Source organism: Microtus pennsylvanicus, chromosome 1, assembly GCF_037038515.1.
Source record: "Microtus pennsylvanicus isolate mMicPen1 chromosome 1, mMicPen1.hap1, whole genome shotgun sequence".
NCBI lineage: Eukaryota > Metazoa > Chordata > Mammalia > Rodentia > Cricetidae > Microtus > Microtus pennsylvanicus.
The window spans coordinates 46646978-46667991 of NC_134579.1; the positions used below are offsets into that span (position 1 = coordinate 46646978).

General features: G+C 50.4%; 1 protein-coding gene across 7 annotated transcripts in view; it reads right to left on the minus strand.

Moving 5' to 3' along the window:
• Positions 1-278: 278 nt before the first annotated feature.
• Positions 279-21014, minus strand: part of Boc (BOC cell adhesion associated, oncogene regulated) — a 75038-nt gene continuing 54302 nt past the window's right edge. For 3 of the 7 annotated variants that reach the window (XM_075963450.1, XM_075963471.1, XM_075963460.1), the window contains 16 exons: positions 20206-20352; positions 18194-18337; positions 17116-17409; positions 16561-16833; positions 12886-13190; positions 9604-9766; positions 9098-9208; positions 8467-8673; positions 7960-8141; positions 7348-7453; positions 6975-7097; positions 4617-4838; positions 3702-3937; positions 3429-3508; positions 1969-2159; positions 279-997 (listed from right to left, as the gene is read on the minus strand). In XM_075963450.1, coding sequence (XP_075819565.1) covers positions 816-997; positions 1969-2159; positions 3429-3508; positions 3702-3937; positions 4617-4838; positions 6975-7097; positions 7348-7453; positions 7960-8141; positions 8467-8673; positions 9098-9208; positions 9604-9766; positions 12886-13190; positions 16561-16833; positions 17116-17409; positions 18194-18337; positions 20206-20352 — 2966 coding nt within the window. In that variant the 3' untranslated portion in view covers positions 279-815. The remainder of the gene's footprint in view (positions 998-1968; positions 2160-3428; positions 3509-3701; positions 3938-4616; positions 4839-6974; positions 7098-7347; positions 7454-7959; positions 8142-8466; positions 8674-9097; positions 9209-9603; positions 9767-12885; positions 13191-16560; positions 16834-17115; positions 17410-18193; positions 18338-20205; positions 20353-21014) is intronic. The other 4 variants (XM_075963492.1, XM_075963500.1, XM_075963483.1 and 1 more) reach the window with 3 other exon arrangements.

Genomic DNA, 21014 nt, shown 5'->3' on the forward strand with positions numbered 1-21014 from the left:
CAGACACTCACCTCCGGCCCAGGCAGAGAACAGGAACCTGCTCCGCTCTGTCCGCTCTGTCCGTGTATTCCCTCTTGGAGGAAACAGTTACGAATGTCATTTTACACGAGTCCAAACACAATGTTCATTGTTTAAAAAGACAAAAACATGAAAACCATCTGCTACTGTTTGCAGAGTTTATCACTTGATGGGTTAGAGACGTCACGAGCAGCTATTTTCTGCTGGTACTCCGAGACAGGACTCCCACCAGCTAAAGAAAGCGCTGACTCACACAAGTCTCGGCTGAAGGTTACAGAAGACTAAACATTTATTTAGAAGTTACAGTGTTTGTTTTTACAGAGATATGTTGCCACAGATGATTGACTCTGGATGGTCCTTAAGGTTTACTGTGCTGTACACATCTGGGCCTTCTCTCATGGCATCTTGAAAATGTGTCCTGTGCCACCAAGTCCAAGTGGCTTTCCCCTGGCTCCAGTCAGCTGCAGCATGGCTTTTGCTGTTTCCTTTGTGCTGGCTCTTTGTGAGCAGGGCGCTTAGGGTCCTTCTGCCAACAGCCTCAGGCAGCTGCAGGTTCCGGGGGCCACCTGAAGCCTGTCAATCTGTGCCACTGGACTTGAGTTGTGTTGCTGCTTGTTTTCCTCCTTGTGCCGTAAAGGGGGAGGATTCCCTATGTCTCCAGAATTATAGAAACACATATACATTTATTTACAAGTGCATAAATATATAAATATGGCTATAATAGAAAAATAAATACCAATTTTCTCTGTCTCTTTGAAAACAACAATATATAGTCTTTCAGGAATATTGTCTTCAGCCTAAATTGTCGGAGGCGGTGTTTCAAAAGACACGTGAACGGATGGGCTGGGAGAGAGCCGTACCCCAAGGTCCTGTCCTGTGTAGGAAGGGTGCTGGGGACACCAGTCTCCTCCACCCACTTGGCAGGAGTCAAAACTGTCTACTTCTTCAACTGGTACAAGGCCCAAACAGCACCGGGGCCCTGCGGGGAGAAAAAAAGTCGGCACCATTAAAATCCAGACTTCCGAAGAGTCTTGAGCTAATTAATTGTTATATGTGGCTGGCCACACTGGTCACAGTGGCCCACTGGTCACACTGGTCACCCTGGCCCAGGAAGGAGAGGACCACTTACTAACCACCCATGTTGGGACCAGAGAGTCTAAACAGCTTTAGAGTGCTTTAGAGTCTAAAACACGCCGCTTGTGGCCATGGGCTATACACATGAGACACAAAGGGAGACCCAACTCTTTCTAGGTTCAGGCTGTGATGCTGCCATCCATTCTCCTTGTCCAGACGAATCTTATTTTCATGATGATTGGTCTGACTCTGGGAGCTGATGCTCTTTTAGAACTTAATGTCCTAGAGATGGTTCAGGATGGGCCTAGAATTGGTACGTACATCCCAGAAGCTAAGAGACACCAGCTAATCCTCTGAAGTACCAAGGGCTCCCAACCAAGTCCTACTAGATTGACTTGAAGTTGGGTACAGAGGGAACCACGGGCGCGGGCGGCCCCTGGAAGAACAAGTTCTGTGAAGCACACGGTTCAAGGGTGACGTGTGTATGAGCATGGCTCCCTGATGACTGATGAGAACCACTCCCCAATTAAGACATGACTCAACAGAGCAAGGGATTAGAGAGGCCGTCATGTGGGGAGAGGCAGAATCTGCGAATGGCCCTGAACCTGAAATGGAGAGACCAAACAGGCTTCCTCCTTTGGAATTACAGAATGTCTTTCTTCTCTGCCTTTGAGGATTGCAGTGACAGTGGAATCAGACTGACCTGGTAGCACAAGACCCCCCACCATCTCCCAAGGCCTTTAGTAGCAAAGGGGAGCAGCCATTCACCCCAACTCCAAAATGCTTCCTTGAAGACAGCAGTCCCTTTTCCTTGAAGCCATTCCTGGCTTATGGGTGACCACATCAGACAGTTTCTCCCTGTTGCCCCTGACTGACCTGAGTGATATGGAGGATCCCACGAAACTTCCAGGCCAGGACCCTCCGGTGCCCTCCTCATTGCTGTCTGGCACGTGGTGACAGGTTGCTTCTGGAGATGACAGCAGTCTTGAGGTTGGAGCAGCTGGTGAGTTGAGTCATCCGGCAATGTGTATAAGAAAGGGCCTTCCTCAGAGCTCGACTTGGGACCTCTGCATCGTACAAGAGTAGACGGGATGGGTAAGGCAGGGCAGAGTGGACCTGGCCTCTCAGGTCTGGCTCCTTTCCTCCCATCTAAAGGTGTCGGATCAGGTCAGAGCTGAGAGCACACACCATTCCCCTGTGAACACCAGGAGGTGCCACACTTAATTCAACCAGTGATAGTTTAGTGGTAGGTGGCACACATTGTTCAGGGGCCTGCAGGCAAAATCGGTTATAGATCTCAAGGGTTTGGGTGAGCCAGTGAGCAACAGGTGCTGAGAAACAGCTGAGGCCCCCAAGCAAGAAGAGAGAAACTGTGCACATAGCGCCTTGATCATGGGGCAACTGAGCGGGAAGGACATCACAACTGTGCACACAGCACTCGCCCATGGGGTAACTGAGCGGGAAGGACATCACAACTGTGCACACAGCACCTCACTCACGGGGTAACTGAGCGGGAAGGACATCACAACTGTGCACACAGCACCTCACTCACGGGGTAACTGAGCGGGAAGGACATCACAACTGTGCACACAGCACCTCACTCACGGGGTAACTGAGCGGGAAGGACATCACAACTGTGCACACAGCACCTCACTCACGGGGTAACTGAGCGGGAAGGACATCACAACTGTGCACACAGCACTCGCCCATGGGGTAACTGAGCGGGAAGGACATCATAACTGTGCACACAGCACTTGCCCATGGGGTAACTGAGCGGGAAGGACATCACAACTGTGCACACAGCACCTCACTCACGGGGTAACTGAGCGGGAAGGACATCACAACTGTGCACACAGCACTCGCCCATGGGGTAACTGAGCGGGAAGGACATCACAACTGTGCACACAGCACTCGCCCATGGGGTAACTGAGCGGGAAGGACATCACAACTGTGCACACAGCACTTGCCCATGGGGTAACTGAGCGGGAAGGACATCACAACTGTGCACACAGCACCTCACTCATGGGGTAACTGAGCGGGAAGGACATCACAACTGTGCACACAGCACTCGCCCATGGGGTAACTGAGCGGGAAGGACATCACAACTGTGCACACAGCACCTCACTCATGGGGTAACTGAGCGGGAAGGACATCACAACTGTGCACACAGCACTCGCCCATGGGGTAATTGCTATAGGAAGCACAAATGGCAAACTTGGGGATCCTTGCAAGAAGCGTGGTCGACTCTGAGTGACAGACTTTGGTCACAAGGAGCTAAAGAGAATGGGAGGCTCTGGGCTTGGGACTAAAAGCAGGAATGGGAAGGGCCTGGTTACCTGACAGCCTGCTGGCTCTGAGGGTCATATCCACTGCCAACAATGGTCTGCCTAAGTGGGCTGCTGGCATCTTCCTGCTGCTGAAGGAAAGAAGAAGGAAAGGTCATGCCAGGAGTCCAAGCAACTTCCCAGAGCTCACTGTTGAGTGGGGTGAGCTGTGGTTGACTGTAGGGAGCCCAGCCCAGCAGCTCTGGATGAACAGGGAGAAGGCCCAAGGGGCAGCTCATTGTCCTCCATATACACACCTGGGGCCTACACTCACGAACCCATTACCTGTGCAAGCTCTCCTGGGCAGTGCCGCTGAGGTTTCCTGCCTGGGCAGCCCGCTGCAGCCACAGGGCATCCCCGGCTTCCATGCAGTCGGCTGGCACAGGCCCGTCCGTTGATGCCACTGAGGTAAGGCTGCCCATTGACTTGATGGTCTGGAAGTCCTCCCAATGGCACCATCGTGTATTGGCAAGAGGAAGGCAGGAGGGCACTTCGAGGAAATCCCAGATCTGTAGTATGTTCTGAAGAGCAGAAGGCAGAGGTATACTTAGCTTCCTGGGAAAAGCCCCCCCCCCCCGCAGTGTCAGAGGCTATAGGCAGGGAGATGACTGTCCAAGAGCCTGACGATGCTTTTTCTGAGACTTCTTATCACCCATTTCTTCTTTTGGGTGAAAAAGATAAAGACTTCTCATCACCCATGTGAAAAAGATAGACAATGGGGGCAATGGCTTAGGGAGCGAGGATGGGTGAGAAGGGCCATTGTTTAGTAGGGGAGTTGGCTGAAGCTATTGCTATTTGAAGCAGAAATTAGTGGGCAAGTCAGGTTAGCCCACGAGGAAGGGAAGGCTCAAGGCAGCTCCTGCTGGACAGAAGAGTGGAAAATGTGAACAAGGTGGGGGCAGTTCGTATGCGAACATGTGTTCGAGAAACAGCTTCAGACATTGGAAAAGAACGGAGCAGGTAAACACCAAGAGCCAGAGGTGTGATAGGACTCTTGCTTTTGATAGACGTCTGCAAGCCAAGAGGAAAGAAGCCAAGAGGGCTCGCCTCAGACAGTCCCTATTTCTGTTGGACCTCTGGGGTCACCTGGTAGCTTGAGCCGTCAGGGAGGTCCAGCCTGGGAACCTGCCTGCTTGTTGGGCTGAGAGACCTCCTTCCTCCCCCAGCTCTTTCCCATCTGTGCTGTGGTGTGGTACTCACTCTGCTTAGCCCAGGCTCTCCAGAGGCAGAAGGGGATGAAAGTCACGATGATGAGGACAATGGAGCCCAGAACAACCCCCACAATCAGATAGGGCAGGTCACTGGCACGTGCCACCATGGCCCCAGTACCCACCGGCCGCTCCATGGTTTCGAGGGGTGGAGGCTGTGGTGGGGGCAGAGTTAAGGGTGGGGGTCGACCGGGCTGACCGGAAATTTTCCGAGCTGCAATTGAAGACAAAACTCACATCAGTATCGATTTCTCTGTCATTTTCTCTACAACAAATAGGAAAACAGAGCACTCCTCAGATGCATGGATACAGGAAATGGGCCAAGCTCCCAAGACGGGGGTGGCGACAGCCCTTACTTGGATCACATCTGTAACTTGGCGTGTCACTGGTTCCTAAAGTGAAGTGCATTGTTGGCGTGGCCTGGAACATATTCCAGCATACATGTTTGTGAGCCCAAGCACTGAGTAGAGTGGGCAGGGGTAGTCGTGTTTTCTGAAAGCACAATTAAATGCGCGGGAGCCGTGAAGGACCTGTGGCGGAAGACCGTTCCCACAGCTTTGCTACTTCTAGGTGATGTGACATGCTAGCTACTAGCTTGGGTTGCAGTGGAGAAGGACATTTGCGGACATTGCAGGACAGGTGATAATTGGTAAATGCGAATGTTCCTCACTGGGGTTTGCTACTGCAGGGGAACCTGCATGAACTCTGCCACACACTTTTCTCTCTGCTTTCTGATGTCACAGCCTCCTGGTCTAGTATTCATCCTTTCTTCTGCTCCTCCGACCCCGGGAGGCCGTCCCAATTCCTTTCAGCCTGTGTAAGCTCTGTTCCCCATGATCCTCCTAAGTCCTAAGGATTCTGGGCCCAGGCGACCTAGTGTCTTTTTGTTTGTTTGCTTGTTTGAGACAGGATTTCCCTTTGTAGCGTTGGAGCCTGTCCTGGAACTCACTCTTATAAACTAGGCTGACCTCGATCTCACAGAGGTGCCCCTTTCTCTGCCTCCCGAGAGCTGGGATTAGAGGCCTGCGCCACTGCCCTGAGACCTACTGCTTTTATCAGACACTTTGAGCATCCCCAAAGAATCAGCCATTGGTAACTTTCCCAGCCCCTTTTCCCATTCCTGTGTGGTCTGTTTCTCTTTTTGCCCTCTCCATCCCAATAGACGGCAGCCATCTGAGCAGTGCCCCAAGTGAAAACCCAGAGCTTGCTTTTCAGTACTTTATTATCTCCCAACCCAGCATGCACTTGGCCCAGGTACTTCCCGAAAGCAATGATGAAAACTGTTCTTTTCACCTTTATTTCAGAGCCCCAGCTCTCTCCCCTCAGCCCACCCATGACCCTTATTACAAAGAAGTCCCACGAGAACCTCTTCCACCTCACAGTCCCTGCAAACTGCACTAGCTCCTCCTCTGGCTCCTTCAGTGACCTGCGATTGCTGGTGTCTCTGGCCTTTCCCCCAAGCTGCTCCTTCTCCTCCCATTGGAGCCGCTTTTTAGGTTTGACATGTCCCCCAGGCCACTCCCTCCTCATTCCAGCCTAGAGAGACAGTCTGAAGCGCTAAGAAGGCACTATGAAGCTGCTTGCGTTCTCTGAGTACCCTGTGTTCAGACTGACATGAGTTTGGGCTGTGTGCACATATATGCCTCTTTGGTGGACATGGCACCGCGGTCACATGCACACGGGAGGTGCTAAGTGAGTATCGGTGAGGTGAGCAAAGGCACTGTGAACTGGGACAGATAACACTGTTGTCTCAGTCACAGGCGAGTGCTGTTTTCTCTGGAATCCTTTGTGATCTTCTGATTATGTCCCTGGCAATACTCTGCTTCATCTCATTTTGAGTATTGAAAAAGTGGAATTGCTGAGCAATGCACACATTTTAAGAAGTGCACGTGGGTGTTTAATATTTCAGCACAGAAAACAAGCCTGGGCTTGGAGCCATCTGGGACTGTTTGAAGCTGGTTCTACCATATCTTGGCTGTGTAACTTTGGCCAAGATGCATATATAAAGAGTTTCCTGATGTTCAGATCTCCTTCCCATCTTACCAGGCTGCAGTGGAATTAAACAAACCAACCAACCACATACATACAAAAACCCAAGAAATATATCATATGTGGAACATTTCCATCTTAAGATGGGTTCTATTCCTAATGAGATCATGGGTCAGTTAATTCTCAAGTCCTTGAAGCCGTCATGATGGTAACCTACACATGTCGACACAAAGTCCAAAGAAACAGGAAGGGTGGCGACTGATGAGGTCTGGGATTCTTGGAAAGGGATACTGGGGTGGGTGGAAGACTCTGCTCAACCTCATGGGAATTCCCAGGACAGGAGGGGACCCCGGAAAATCACCTTTGGTCTCGCAGATCATGACGTTGCTGAACTCGCTCTCCCCTCCTTCATTGAAGCACTGCATCTTAATGTCGTAGGAGGTCTCCGGCTGCAGGTGGCTGATGGAGTGCCAGTACCTGTCCCCTGGGAAGGAGAGTGGGGGTCACTATGGTTGTTTATTGCCACTGACTAACACAGGAGGCACAGGAGAATTACTTGGTGACCACCCATGTTTCTGTTTTGCTGTGGTCATTAGAAAAGAAGCATACTGAGTTTTTTTAACTGGATGGCTCCATGTGTGTCACAAATGACTCAATGACACTGAGCACAGATGAGGTTTTACCAACCCCAGACCCCCCTTCTCAGCAAAGGACACACTATCCACACATCTTACCTTCCACCATGTCTTTCTTGTAGTCACTGTCATTATCGCTATCTGTGGGCCGGTAGTAGATATAGAAGCCATGGATTGGAGTGTTGTTGTTACTGGCTGGGATATACTACATGGAATGGAGAAGAGACATGTTGATAGTGCATCAGAGACATCATCAAAGCCAAACCACAAAGTTGTGCAATCTCCTCCCGAGGGATTGAACTTCATGGGGGCCCCAGCAAACATTCCTGAATAAGTCCCCCGGTTTCTCTGAAGAAGACTGTAGAGATCCGGCATGATTTTATTTTGCCGATGGGCCCCGGAGTTTTAAGAATAAATAAATTGCACTTATTCAAAGACTTTGGTTCCTGCTGAGCCCCCTGAAAACATGAAGGTGACACTGGACAAGTGTCGGGACTCCCTGCGGCATCGGGTGAAAGGCAGGAAGATGAGTGGGATTCAACAGAAAGAGGGAGCCAGGTCACAAGAGACAGCTAACAGCAGCTCCAGTGACCATCACCCTCCCAGGTCCCCCACGGGGTCCGAGCCTTCGGGTGTACCAAATGGGGAGCCAAGCTTGCAGGGATGTAAGAGGAAGGCCATTCCCACGGTGTTGGTAGCCAGGCCGCTTACCATCCACTTGAGCATAATGGTGGTCTCGTTGACTGCATCCGTGAAGGTGATATAAGGGCCTGCCACGGGCCTCTCGTATACACGGCCACTGTATCCTGACACCACGTAGGGCCGGGAGGGAGCACTAGGTTCACTCTCCCCTAGCATGTTCAAGGCTCGGACGCGGAACTTGTAGGAAATGCCTGTGTGAGAAACCCTCCCTGAGTTCCAGAAATACAGTTGATTCTCCCACTGCCCACGGAGGCCTAGCCCAGGGAGATTTGGTCAGCTCTTCCCCAAAGAGGTCTACACAGGACCCATAAGAATGTGCATCCTCCTCAAGCCACACAGGAAGTGACTCTGGCCTCTTCTGTGGGGAGAGGAAGGAGGAGGGGCTGAGGCAGAACCACAGATTCCACACCCGTGAGTACTAGAGGGGAGGATGAAGGAAGAGACCCTTCATTGTTCCTCCTCCTCCATGTGGTACCAGGGCAGAGAGGATCGGGAAGAGAGACACCAGGCCCCTACCTTTCTCCAGGCCTGTGATCTCCACAGACAGCCTCGAGGGAGGGATGGCACTGGTGGCCAGTATCCAATCTCCCACTTTTTTTAGCTTCTTGTACTCCACGCGGAAAGACTGGATGGGGAAACCTCCGTTGCCGCGGGGAATCCACGTCACATACACAGAGGTCTCTGAGGCCATGGAGATGGTGGGTCTGTCTGGAGCTTCTGGGGCTGGGATGGCCACGCACAGAGGAAAGATGCAGGAAGACAGAGATGCCATGGGATGATGCTGTGGGCTTCCTAGACCCAGCCTGGCCCGGCAGGGCCTGTTCATCCTCCCAGCCCTCTGCCTGCTGTTGCTTGTTTCATATCCCTCCGCGTGGGAGAAGGCCCAGAGCTAAATCTTCTTCTACTCTTCCCCTAAAACAGAGAACTGCTGCTCTCCGAACCCACAGACTCAGTAATTCTAGTATTTTATCCCAAGGATTCCAAGCTGTAATTTTTGTTTTTCACCGTGGTTACTAAGGAGATGCTAAGAATATGTCACCAGACTCCTGGACTACAGCACCCTAACCTCATTCAGCCTGCAGCAACATGCCTCTGTGAAAGTTTGTCCCCATTGCTCAGAGCCTGCCCCAACTGCTGCTGGGCTTACGGGAGAGGCGGCCGTGGTCAGGTTGGCTGCTGCTCTGGGGGCTGGCACCAGGGTCATCTCTCTGGATCTGCTGCTCCTTGCTGGCCACGATCTCCGGTTTGGGCCGCCGTCCTGGGAGGGAAGGGATTGAGAACAGCAAGTGAGAGAGTATATGAGCCCTCCCTCATCAAAATCCCTTCTTGCCTAAGAATCTACCCAGGGCCATGACGAGATGATACAAATACGATTTGAGAGTATTGAAAGTGTGGTGTAATCCCCAGCTTCGGCCAACTCAACTATTGGCCCCTGTGCTTAGGAGGGATGGCGGGATGCCAGAGAGGTGGCTCATCCCTTACATGAAGAAAGGTAAGCACGTTAGCCCAGGCATATAAGTCCACAGAGGCAGCCACTAGAGAAGGATAGAGCTGCGGATGAAGAGCTGTACAAAGTCAACAGGATTTTGTACCCGGGCCTCCTATAACTTGCCCTGGCCTTTGGAACCCTGAGCTAAGCACTTTGGACTTTACCTGTTCGGAAGGTGACCATGGCCGTCTGGCCTTCTCCGACACAGTTGTAGGCTGCCATCTCTACTTCATATAAACTTCCAGGATCAAGACCGGTAAGGGTGAGGTGATGTTGGCTGGCTGGAATGCCAGAGATGGTCCAGTCATCAGAGGTGTTTGTGACCTGCTGAAGAAGGTGACCGGGGTAAGGACCAGCCTCTCCTCTAGTGTCCAGGAGGGCTTCAGCCTGAGCCCACATGGGCAGGAAGAGGGGATGGAGTATGGGCCAAGCTGGGAGCAGGTGGAACTGTAGGTTCCATCTCCTGGTCTCTCGGGTAATAATCCCATGAGGGAAGCTTGCAAGGATGGCTAGAAAGCCAAGCTCAAACTGCTGGGAACTGTGCCTAAGGCCACTCCTCCCCTATCTCCTGCAACCTCCTCCTCCAAGGTTCTCTCTATTTGCATCCTGAGTCAAACACAGAACTTTCCATCCAGATAAAGAGGGACACAGCCGAGAATGATGACCAAAGCTGTATCAATGGGACGTGCACCAGATCGTTCTCGCCGTGAGGGCACTACCTCACCCGCCCACAAGTCTCAGCAATCAGACTTCATTCTGCTCTCACATCACAGGCAAGGAGCCTAAGCTGAGAGAGCTGAGGAATTTGTTCAAGGCTGCAGAGCTAGCGATCCCAGAAGCCCTCACTCGAGTCCAAAGGGCACGCTACCTGTTCTACCACGAGGAGTCTGGGAGGAGAAAACTCCAAGTTCTGACTTAATAACCATGACCCAACTCCCTCACTCCTCAGCCCTGAGCTGTTCATTTCTAAAACAAGGCAAATACAACGTCTTGAGGAATTCTGAGGTCAAATTAGACGACGTGGCATGGGTGAGGTCCCCAACAAATAAACACCTAGCTCTTTTGTCTCCTCCCTTTCTGTATGTGTCACCCTCTGAGATTTCTCAACTTAGTTCTTTCTGCTCTCCATCCACGCTTTGAAGCTTAAAAACAGGGTACATGTTAAGGATTATAAATGAATTTTTAATAAAAATTATGACACGGTTCCAGGCACCCCAAAGGCAATGGTGAGAGATAATTTCATGCAACCCTCCATCTTTTAAGAGGGGCCAGCTCCATGTATCTCAGAAAGTCTTCCAGAATGGAAAGCTGGGGTTTGATGAGGAAAGCAAGCAGCTGGTGGCGAAAGCTCTCATCCCTACGCAGAGTATTCCAGAGTAGAACAAAACCTCCCATTCAAGGCAAGAGGATGGTCTGAGCTCATTAACATTGGACTTCCAGGATTTGTTCCAAGGGGAAAGGTTTTCACAAACTGAGAATCCCCAGTGGTGCCTGAAACCCAAACACAGTAGCCCATGTCTACAGTGGACTAGGAGATGAAACTTGTTTCACGGATATGAAAATCAGAGGACTAATTTCCAATGTCCTGCAGAAGACAGGGCATGAAAAACACACAACCCAGTTCTGACTTCTGATCCCAACATTCTCTCTTGGGTGACGACCATTAAGCTATATTACTACCCCAAGCAAGAACGGCTTTTAAGACATACTTTCCCCTTGGCAAGTCCACCTAAAAGCTCCAACTGTTCCACAGGGCAGTGCCTAATGGAAGCCAGACTCGGCAGGGGCCCTGTCTTAACTGTCACTTCCCTGCACCCCCTCCTCCTTCTGCCCTCCCAGAACTGGCCTCATACTTCCACTGGGACCCAGAAATGAAAATAAAAAAAAGGCAAAGGTAATTAGTCACTGTCACACACACTGGGAGGGTGTACGCAGCCTCAGCCTGGCATTTCCGGATTACCCCCGTGCAATGCCGCCTGCCCGCCTGTTGTGGGAGGTAGCTTCAGGGCCACCTATTGGCCTGAAAAATATTATTCTTATTCTCACACTGGCTTTTGTCTCTTGGGTACCATGCTTGGCTTTCCCTGATTTTGGCCTACAATTCACAGGGAGGTGTCTGATTACACAGGAAAATAAAGATGGGGCCCAGCCCTGCCCTGGAACACAGGCTAAACAAGGCTGTTACTTTTCATAAAACCCTTCACGTCTTTTGCTGTTTCTAGGAGTGGGGCAGAGGTGGGGATGGTGATGCCTACTCTGGAAACTACATGGCAGTACACAGTGTTGCTTGGTCTCAGGAACTTTCTGACCACCTAATTTGTCTCTGGGAACTTCTCTGGCTCCCAGGTCTTCGGGGAGGGCAAGATAGAGAAAAGGACAGCCTGTGAGAGCCCAGCAGTGTTTGCAGTGGGGACCTGGTTTATGCAGGGTCAGAACACTCCACCCAGGAAGGGTAGTCTTGCTTTCTTGTTTGCTTTTGGAATAGGAAAAAGTGGATAAATATTTTCAGTTCCATTTCACATTCCCATATTTTCTTCTAAGTGCAAAAACCATCTTTATAAGCAATAAATAAATAAATAAATAAATAAACAAATAAATAAATAAACAAATAGAATTCTAAATGGTTATAAACTCCACAGTTAGAATAGGCTTTTGGTGCTAAAAAATTTTAATTCATTTAAAAACCAGCACTCTTCTACTATCTGATGGGATTAGAAAGAAACAGCACAAAGTTGTGGTGGGAAGAAAGGCTGTTTTATGAGGAATTTTATCTTATCTTCCTTCCACAGCCTGAAGGCCTTGGTCCTCCTCATCACGGTGTCCAAGACCATGGGACCAGCACAGCTCTGTCTCTGCAGCCTCTCGCAATCTAAAAGGCTCTTCCTGACCCTTCTACAATAGCCCCTGGACAGATTCCCTTTGTGGAGAGGATCTCAATATTGTGATATGCCAGGCTCTATTGCCTGCTGGTTAAACTGGAGCTACCTCAGTATCTGAGGACTGAGAGCTGTTCACAGCCTACTTTGCTTCCTAATATCTGTTTCCCTGGCTGGACAGACTGTTTGCCCTGCTAAAGTCCCCACAGGGATGTTTTAAAAAGAACTTGCTTTGGTTGAAAAACAAATTAAAATAGCATCACCAAAACATGGTGGGAGTAGGTGGGGAGGATGGTGATGGTAATGGGAGGGAGGGAGTTATCACTGAACTTCATTAACTTCCAGGTAAAAAGTACACAAAGCTTCCATCATGCAGACAGAGGCTCTATGTGGGCCTCTGAGCCACCATCTGTCTGTATTGCCATGAGCATTATAAGACGAGGTAGCGACGGGCATTTGAGAAGACAGAGGGCACAGTTGTGGTGCCTACTGGGCCTGACTTCAGGTCAGGAGACCGAGGGACTCACTTCAGCCTCACAGGGAGAGGGTGGTACAGTGCCGGGGTCATACCTTACGATGTTTCACCACGTAGTACAGGATGGGCGCTTGGCTGCTGCCCTCATGCCGAGGTCGCCAGATCAGCTCATAGGAATCAGTCTTGGAAGTTCGGGGTGAGCTGAGGATGATGGGGGCCTCTGCAGGGGCGACTTGCTCCTCTCCCAGGCACTTCAGGGAAGTCGGTTGTACTGATGTGGGAGGCTTAACAAGCCCTAGTTGCTCCCGCAGCATCTGGTCAGGTCTGCTGGGTCTGGAGGGCGGCATGGGAGGTGTGGCAGCAACCGGCTTAGCATCCCTCCCGGGTCTCAGGGTGGTGTCTGAGGACCAAGCAGGAAAGAGAAGGGAAGGAGGAAGGTGTTAGTGGCCCTGATCACCTGCCAGGGAGAAAACAGAAGAAAATCAGAGGAGACCCAAGACCCCATCAACCACGCTCTGCAGAAGAGAAGACTGGTGCCCTTGTCCTGCCAGAAGGAAAAGGATGCGTGTCTACTTGGACCAGGCCTCTTGCTGCTGTTTGAAGAAAACAGAAAACAGGTAGAGTCTGTGTAGCCTGTTGCCTGTGTCTTCAGGATGTGTATTTGAGTGGTGCTGAGGTTTATATTTAATTTTTATTGCATTTTATTAAGTGTGTGTGCTCATGAGTGCATACCACAGAGTGAATATGGTGGTCAGAGGACAACTTTGGGGAGTTGGCTGTCCATGTAGGTGGGTCCTGGGGCTTGAACTCAGGTCTTCAGCCTTGGCAGGAAGCACCTTTACCTGCTGAGCCATCTCATTGGCGCAGATGTGATAGCTTAAATATCAAATATCCCCTACAGGTTCATGTGTTAAAAGATTGGTTCCCAGCCAATAGTGCATTTTGGGGGATTTGGGGCCTCTCTGGAGGAAGTAGGTCACTGTGGCGTATTTCTGAAGGTTGTCCCTCCCTCCAGTTCCTTTTTCTCTGTTTACTATCTGCCATACCGTTTCTGTCACAGTAACTGACATGAAGTTTTTCCTCCCTCTGCTCCCAGACTCAGCAGATATGGAAGCTCTGCACTAAAACCTCCGAAACCATGAACCAAAACAAACAATTCCTGCCCTCTGAGTTGTTTTCTCCTTCGATGCTATTTTGTCTTCTACAGGGCTGGAGAAAGCAATGAGCACAGAAAGTTGGCACCAGAGAAGTGGGATTGAGGGTGCAGCTAAATCTGCCTGTGGTTCTTGTGCCTTTTGGTGCTGATTTACAGGAGGGATCTGTAGAACAAATATGAGTGCTAAGAAAGCTAGGGCGTAGTCCACAGAACTTACTGGGCCTTTGGTGGGAGTCCAGAAAAGCAGGATGTGTTTAAGATAGAAAAAGACAGATGTACGCTAGACTTAAGAACTTTAGATAGGAAAGATAGAACGAGAACACAGTGGCAAAGACTTCTCTGAAAGCTAAGTTTGAAAGCAACAGAGGAAATTACAAGGGGGTCAGCATCCAGCCCATGGCATGTTTAGTGCTAGTTGATTTTACAAGGCCTATAGCGAGAGTTAGGAAAAAAAGGATTGAAAACCCATTTGAAAAACATACATTTGGCCATGGAGGTGGTTAAAGCCATCAGGGCCATTAGGAGGAAACCACATATTTTGTACCAAGTTGGTACAAAAGACATCTTGAGAGCATGTCAAGAAATGGCTTTACCCCACTCAGGGTGGCCTCAAGTGTGTAAAGGTTTTAAATCATTTGAAAGACTTTGCTTTGAGATGAGAACTCTCTGGGACAACCTGGTCACACGGGGTCACTTTGGGAAGTATTTCTCCTTCATCCAGCCTTTCAGGCATCCATTGACCACTGTGTTGTAGCTGGGTTCCAGATGTGGTAGGTTGTTACCTGAGCAAACCAAAGACCTTAGTGCCAGCTATAAGGCACTAATTGTGTAGACATGCAGAGTCTACACAATGCAAGAGCTGTGAGGTCACAGAAACTTCCTCCCAAGAGGAAGGCCTGAGAGACCGGGCAGTGCAGAACAAAATCACAATCCCTGAGGGGAACCCTTCAGTCAGCGGCATGTGCAACCGTGGGCTACAATAGAGCTCCAAGAAAGTGAGAGATACCCTCAAACGTGGAATGCTTGCCAAGGAAAGCAACAAGGAATGCAAGGTGCTAACCCAAGAGAAAAGAGAGAGGCCAGGTGGGCTGCAAATGCCCAAGCCTAACGAAGCCCACATCCATGCTGCCTAGATACTGGCTACAGAGCTATGGGACTGAAGGCTCATCCTGTTGGGTTTGGGCTTTGCTTTGTTCCCATCTCTCCTTTCTATGCCACTCCATTTTTTTGAAATGACTGTGTTTACTCTGTGCTGTTGTGAACAGAAAGCATAATACTAGTCTACTCTGTAGCTCACAGCAGAGAGCTTGTCTTGAGTCTGAGAAGAGACTTTGAACTTGGCCTTTTTTAAGATTTATTTTTTATTTGTGTGTATGCATCTGTATGAGTTTATGTGCGCTATGTGAGTGCAGAAGCCTTTGGGGACCAGAAGAGGGAGCCAGAAATACTGAACTAGAGTTACAGGGAGTGGTGAGCTACTTGACATTGGTTCTGGGAACTGAAATTGGGTCTTCCAGTTGACAGAGGGCAGACTTGCGATGGTTCATCTTGACTGTCATCTTGGCTTGGTTGAGAAACACATTGGAGGTTAGGAAAGCACACCTTTGGGTTTAGAGATTTAAGGTGTTTCCCGAGAGGATTAACCAAAGGAAAGACCAGCCTTTAACATAGGAACTGCCATCTTATAGGCCGAGGGCCCAGTGGAATAACATAGAGGAGAAGAAAAAGGGGGTTCTCCTTCAAAGTTGTTCCCCCTAGGGCATCTGCTACAGCCATGAACAAGTAGCACACACGAATTATCCCATTTTGCTCTGGAAGGCACCGGGACCTTAGTTCTCTTTGCTATGTTGGGCTGGGAACATGTCCTTTCACCATGAAACTTTAACACTAGCACACAATGGCAGTCTTCTCCTTCTCCACCGAGGTGACTGGAGTCATGAATTCAATTGGGAATGCTCTCTGAGACTCTAGAAGCAAGAGCAGCGTGGCAACAATTCCATCCACAGACTTTCCCAGCCTCTGTCTCAACCCCACTTGACGCCACCCCTATCGGATATTGAGAGCTGATAATGATCACACATACAGAGTCATCCCTGTAGACTTCTCTCAAATTCTTTCCCTGGTTTTGCCTCCTTTACAGGAAATGTTTTCAGTAGAGGGTGTCTTTCTCATGTGCTGCATTCCCTCACAATAGGTGCCCCAGCAGTACAAGGGACAACTCACAATAGGTGCCCCACCAGTACAAGGGACTACTCACAATAGGTACCCCAGCAGTACAAGGGACAACTCACAATAGGTGCCCTACCAGTACAAGGGACAACTGAAATGGCTCAAGCTAACAAGGAAGGACCTACTTGCCCTTGTTTTAAAGTCCTGGTTTTTAAGCTTGATTCTGCATAATCAAAGAAGCCCACAGACTTGGAAAGCTAACTCACTTTTGAAATTTTCACCAAAGAGGTCACATGCACAAATGGAAATTTGCACACTTAATTTACTAATAAGAGAGTATGCTTTTGATCTTGCAACTGCAAGTCACTAAGGTCAAGTGTACTTGAGGAAAAGGCTGTAGGCCTGCTCAGCTGGAGTTCCTGACATCTGGGCTGCTTACACTCACCTGGCCGGGCAGTTCTCAGTTGGACCACAGCGTGGGCACTGCCCACTTCATTCTCAGCCATGCACTGGTACACGCCTTCGTCCTCAGGCCCGACACTGACCACACGCAGGGCTCTGCGAGACAGCCGGAGGCGCTGGCTGGAGGTGAGGGGCATGGCATTCCTCAGCCAAAGCACAGAGGGTGGGGGGTTCCCGCGAACTTCACAGGTGAGCTTTGCACTCTGGCCCCATGGGATGACCAGCTGGGACAGCTCCACAGTGACCTCGGGGGGTTCTGTGGAGAGAACAGATCAGAATGTGGAGGGTTGCATTTTCCCACGCCCAGGACCACAAAGCCTGTAATGAGACACTGCCTTTGAGTGGCTTCCTCCTCCTTGGCTGTGGGACTCTGCCTATGAAAGGAGTGAGTGTGTGTGTGTGTGTGTGTGTGTGTGTGTGGTAAGGGTAATGTCTCTAGGTGACTAAAGACCTTCCCTGAGCTAGGTTATATGCTTCCGGAACCACCAGCAATGTCAGAGGGGAAGACTAAAGAGGAGGAATCCATGGGGATGCTCACCAAAGACCTGGACATTGTAGAGGATGACAGCTACGCCGGGTTCCCCAACCCCGTTGTTAGCCATACAGCGATAGGTGCCCGAGTCCTCTTCGCTGGTGGTGTCAATAAGCAAGTTGCTCAGCAGGAAGCGAGTCTTGTTGTAGCCGGCAACACTGGACCCATCCTTGGCCCACGTGACTTGAGGTGGCGGGATCCCACTGGCCACACATTCCAGTATGAGACTCTGGCCTTTGGTGACAATGACAGTCTGGGCTTCCAGTGGGTAAATGATGCGGGCAGCCTCAGCAGTGGACCCTGGAGAGGAAAGAAGGAAATGGTCACACACATGAACTTCCCCCATCCTGTCTCTGATGACCCAGCCCCAGAAGGGTTCCGGAGAATATGGGCTTGAGATGAAACAACCCCTCTGAGGCTCACAACATAGCTAAAGCAATGCCACTTGCCAGGGGCAGCTTTTTCTCCTACAGAGAACATAACTTAAGCTCTTAACTAGAGGCGCTTACAGAGAAACAAGCGTGCAAAGAGGAAAACTGTCTGACATGCTATGAGCCAGCCAGGCCAGCCAGTGGCAGCTATGGGTTTTGAAAACCCAGAAAAACACAGTTTTGAAGACTCTTTGTCTCCATAGGAAGAGGATAAGAAAGTTTTAGCTCCCTTAACTTTGGGAGAAAATCCCCTCTGGAGCCCTGCATTAGCTCACTGAGTGCTTGGGAAACCTTAAGAGGATGCCCATAAGTGAGAGTGTTCACATGTAAAAGGAGGAGCTTGTGGGGCCTCCTTAGATTTTCACCTGGGCACACTTTAGGAGCAGAAGGCAGGCCCAGAAGGCCATCCGCAAGGGCGTTGCTTGCATGAAGACACTGTGCTCTCCCTTCCTACCCAGCAAACCCACCCTTCTGGCAAAGTACAGGAGTTTCTTTCTACAGCAATGAGCTACGCTGGTGAGCAAGGCTGGGTTGCTACATCTACACCGACCCTGAACTTGGTTTGTGGTATCCCCAGATCCCTCTGTTTCCTTTCAGCTTCGCTGGCCCTTATCCACAATCCCCCACCATCGACAAGAGAGGCTGGTCCTTACGGCGCACGCGCAGCCTGTCGCTGGAGCCGGAGGTTTTCACTTCCTGCGTCACTGGGTTGTAAGCAGCACACTTGTACATGCCCTCATCCTCCTGGCTGGCATTGACGATTTGGAGATTCCCTGACGGCATGATCAGGTAGTTGTCTGTTAAGTTAAGGGAGAAGGAAGATGAGGTGAGTTTGGACACAGAATCTTACAATCTGAAAGTCCCCTCGAGTTAAGGGGTCCCAGAGAGAATAAAACAAAGCCGGAAAGGCTGTTCTCCACGTAAAACTTGGTACCGTGTCGGCAGGGTGCCAGCATATGGAACTAACAAGCCTACAGGCCCCTCAACTGCTTGGCTGAATGCCCTTGAGTTAGCATTCGGCTGTGAGGTTCGTCTTACACTCTCAAGGGAGCTGGGGGAGGGTAGAAAGGATGCAGGGCTCAGCATCAACCTGGGCTTCTGCTCTGAATTTACGGACACAGCGTGATCTTGAGGAGTTCACCCACATGTAGGTCACGTAGAAAGAGGCCGAATGTAAGGCGGCAGTGGTGGGGCGTGTCTTTAATCCCAGCACCCTGAGAGGCAGAGGCAGGCAGATCTCTGAGTTCAAGGCAGCCAGGGATACACAGAGAAACCCTGTCTTGAAGGACTGAAACGGAAAAAAAAGCAGAAACTATGCTGCTAAAATCCTATTAAGATTGAGGCTCATGCCGCACAAATGGGGAAAAGATGAGTTTATGGAATTGACTTTAGCACTTCTTGCCCGTCTGTGTCACCGCCACCACTCTAAGCCACCTCACTATGCATTTCTTCTGCTGGAGAGAAATTCCAGTCCCAAGCCGATGTCCTCTCTATGCCCGTGATCCTGGGCTTCACTGGCCTGGCAGGCTTTGCGTGCTGTGGGCGGAGCCTGAAGCATGTGTTCAGGTTTGTTAGGCAGGAGGCAGACTCACAACTTCTGGACAGCCCAGCGACAGGGTGGCCCTCAGTTTCCTGGCAGGCAGAGCTCTCTGCCAGGCTTCCTGGCCATCAGTCAGCTCTGAGTTTCATCTTGGTGGCCCCTCCTGGGACCCATGGTGTCACCAAGCTTGGTGCCTGCCTGCTGCTGGGCCACCCAGGTGTGAGCTGCTTAGGCAAATGCCAGATGGAATGAATCTTTCCCAGGACTGCTGCCAAGCCTCTGCCGGGGAACAGGAATTAGAACCCCCGTCGTCTCTTCTCTCCTCACCGTTATTTCTGAGTGGTTGGATCAGGGTGTTTACATTTCAAAAGCAGTGATCTTTCTTTTCTGAGTTTCTATTTTCCTCCTAAGATATCTGTCATAAGCACATATTCCTTTCATAAGCAAAGAAATTGTATAATATGAAAAAGGTGCGCATTTTGAGCTACAAGATCAGGGCAAAGTTAGGTCAACTTGGCCTTACGTGTAAGTTTGTTGTGGAGGAGGTTGACTTAATTTTAATGGATATACTCTTCCCTGTTGGCACTGTGGACCAAACTGTGGCCTCCCCTACGTTATCCATCCTGTCCACTGTGGTCTGAGCAGAAAGCTGTGGGAGCTGACATTATCCCGGTGCCCAGGAAATTGGGGCAGCTGTGAGGGCCCACCAAAGACCATGTGGGGGAAGATCCCCCCCACGAGGGAACGCTGAAGATCTGGGGACTCTGAGCTTGTCAGGCAGCTTTTCTCTCCATGCCTGGTGCCAGGGGCTTGAGCAGACAGCATCTGGAACCAGCCATGTGCTGAGTGCCTGATCAAATGGCAACAGCTTGCCAGCGCTTTCCAGGGCCCCACAAGATGAGCTAAAGTCTGCAAGACAGGACAGAGAAACTCCATCATGGAAACTGTCCCCTTGGCATCTTTTAGAACCAAATATTAGAGTGGAGGACAGCTGGCTAGCCTGAGGTTGGGGCTGTCAACATGATCATGGGGACTCAGGGAGGAAGCAACAGCAATGAAACAAATGAAAGCAATTGGAAGTCAGGGATCCGGGGCTTGGTCTTGGAGTTCTTGCCCATTCCTTACCTCTAGAGGCCTCCAGCCACTCCTGTTTGACGCTGTACCGGACCTGGGCTTTTGGGTGGCTCTCTGGCAGGTGGCAGGCAATGACAGCTGTGTTCCCCTCGTCCACTTCAATCACATGCTGCACATCTAACTTAAAGTCCTGGAGATCTGTGGAGAGGAAGGGAGGTTCCAGGTAGATGTGGGCAGAGAATGTCAGCACAGCATCCTAAGATGGGTTGGCGCTGTAAGTCACAATACGCTCTTCAGAATCTACTCTGGGCCCTGAGAGAATGATAAGACGTTTCTTGGCTTCTAGTGGTATACAGAGGTTCATAAGCATAGAATGCACAGTCTCATCACTGTATGGAGTGAAACGTGGGGTGTCTATAAACGTAAGTTTGGGGAGGCACGGAGAATCTGGCTAGAAGGTGACCAGAACAGTTTCTTCTGCAATACTGAACCCTAAGAGTGAACTGGTCCTGATACTCAGCTGTCCTGGATATGGGTCATTGTCAGGTTACAGATGTCCACGTACAGCTGTAAGAAGGCTCTGAGAATGGAGACCGAAGAGAAGAAAGAACAGGAATGTTGATGTTTTCCTCCAGTTCCTCTTAGGTTCTCACACATTCACAGTGAAAAGTGACTCCGTCACCAACCATGGTCATAGCCAAGATGCTGCTGCCCCAAACCCACAGTCTCTAATGACTAATACGCTCTGATAGGGGATAGGTGGGACTCGGTGGATGTCCTGGTGATACTCCCAGGTGACAAGGACACCCCAGGCGGCACTACGATGTGGAATCTGAGAGGAACTGAGGGTCCTGACACAA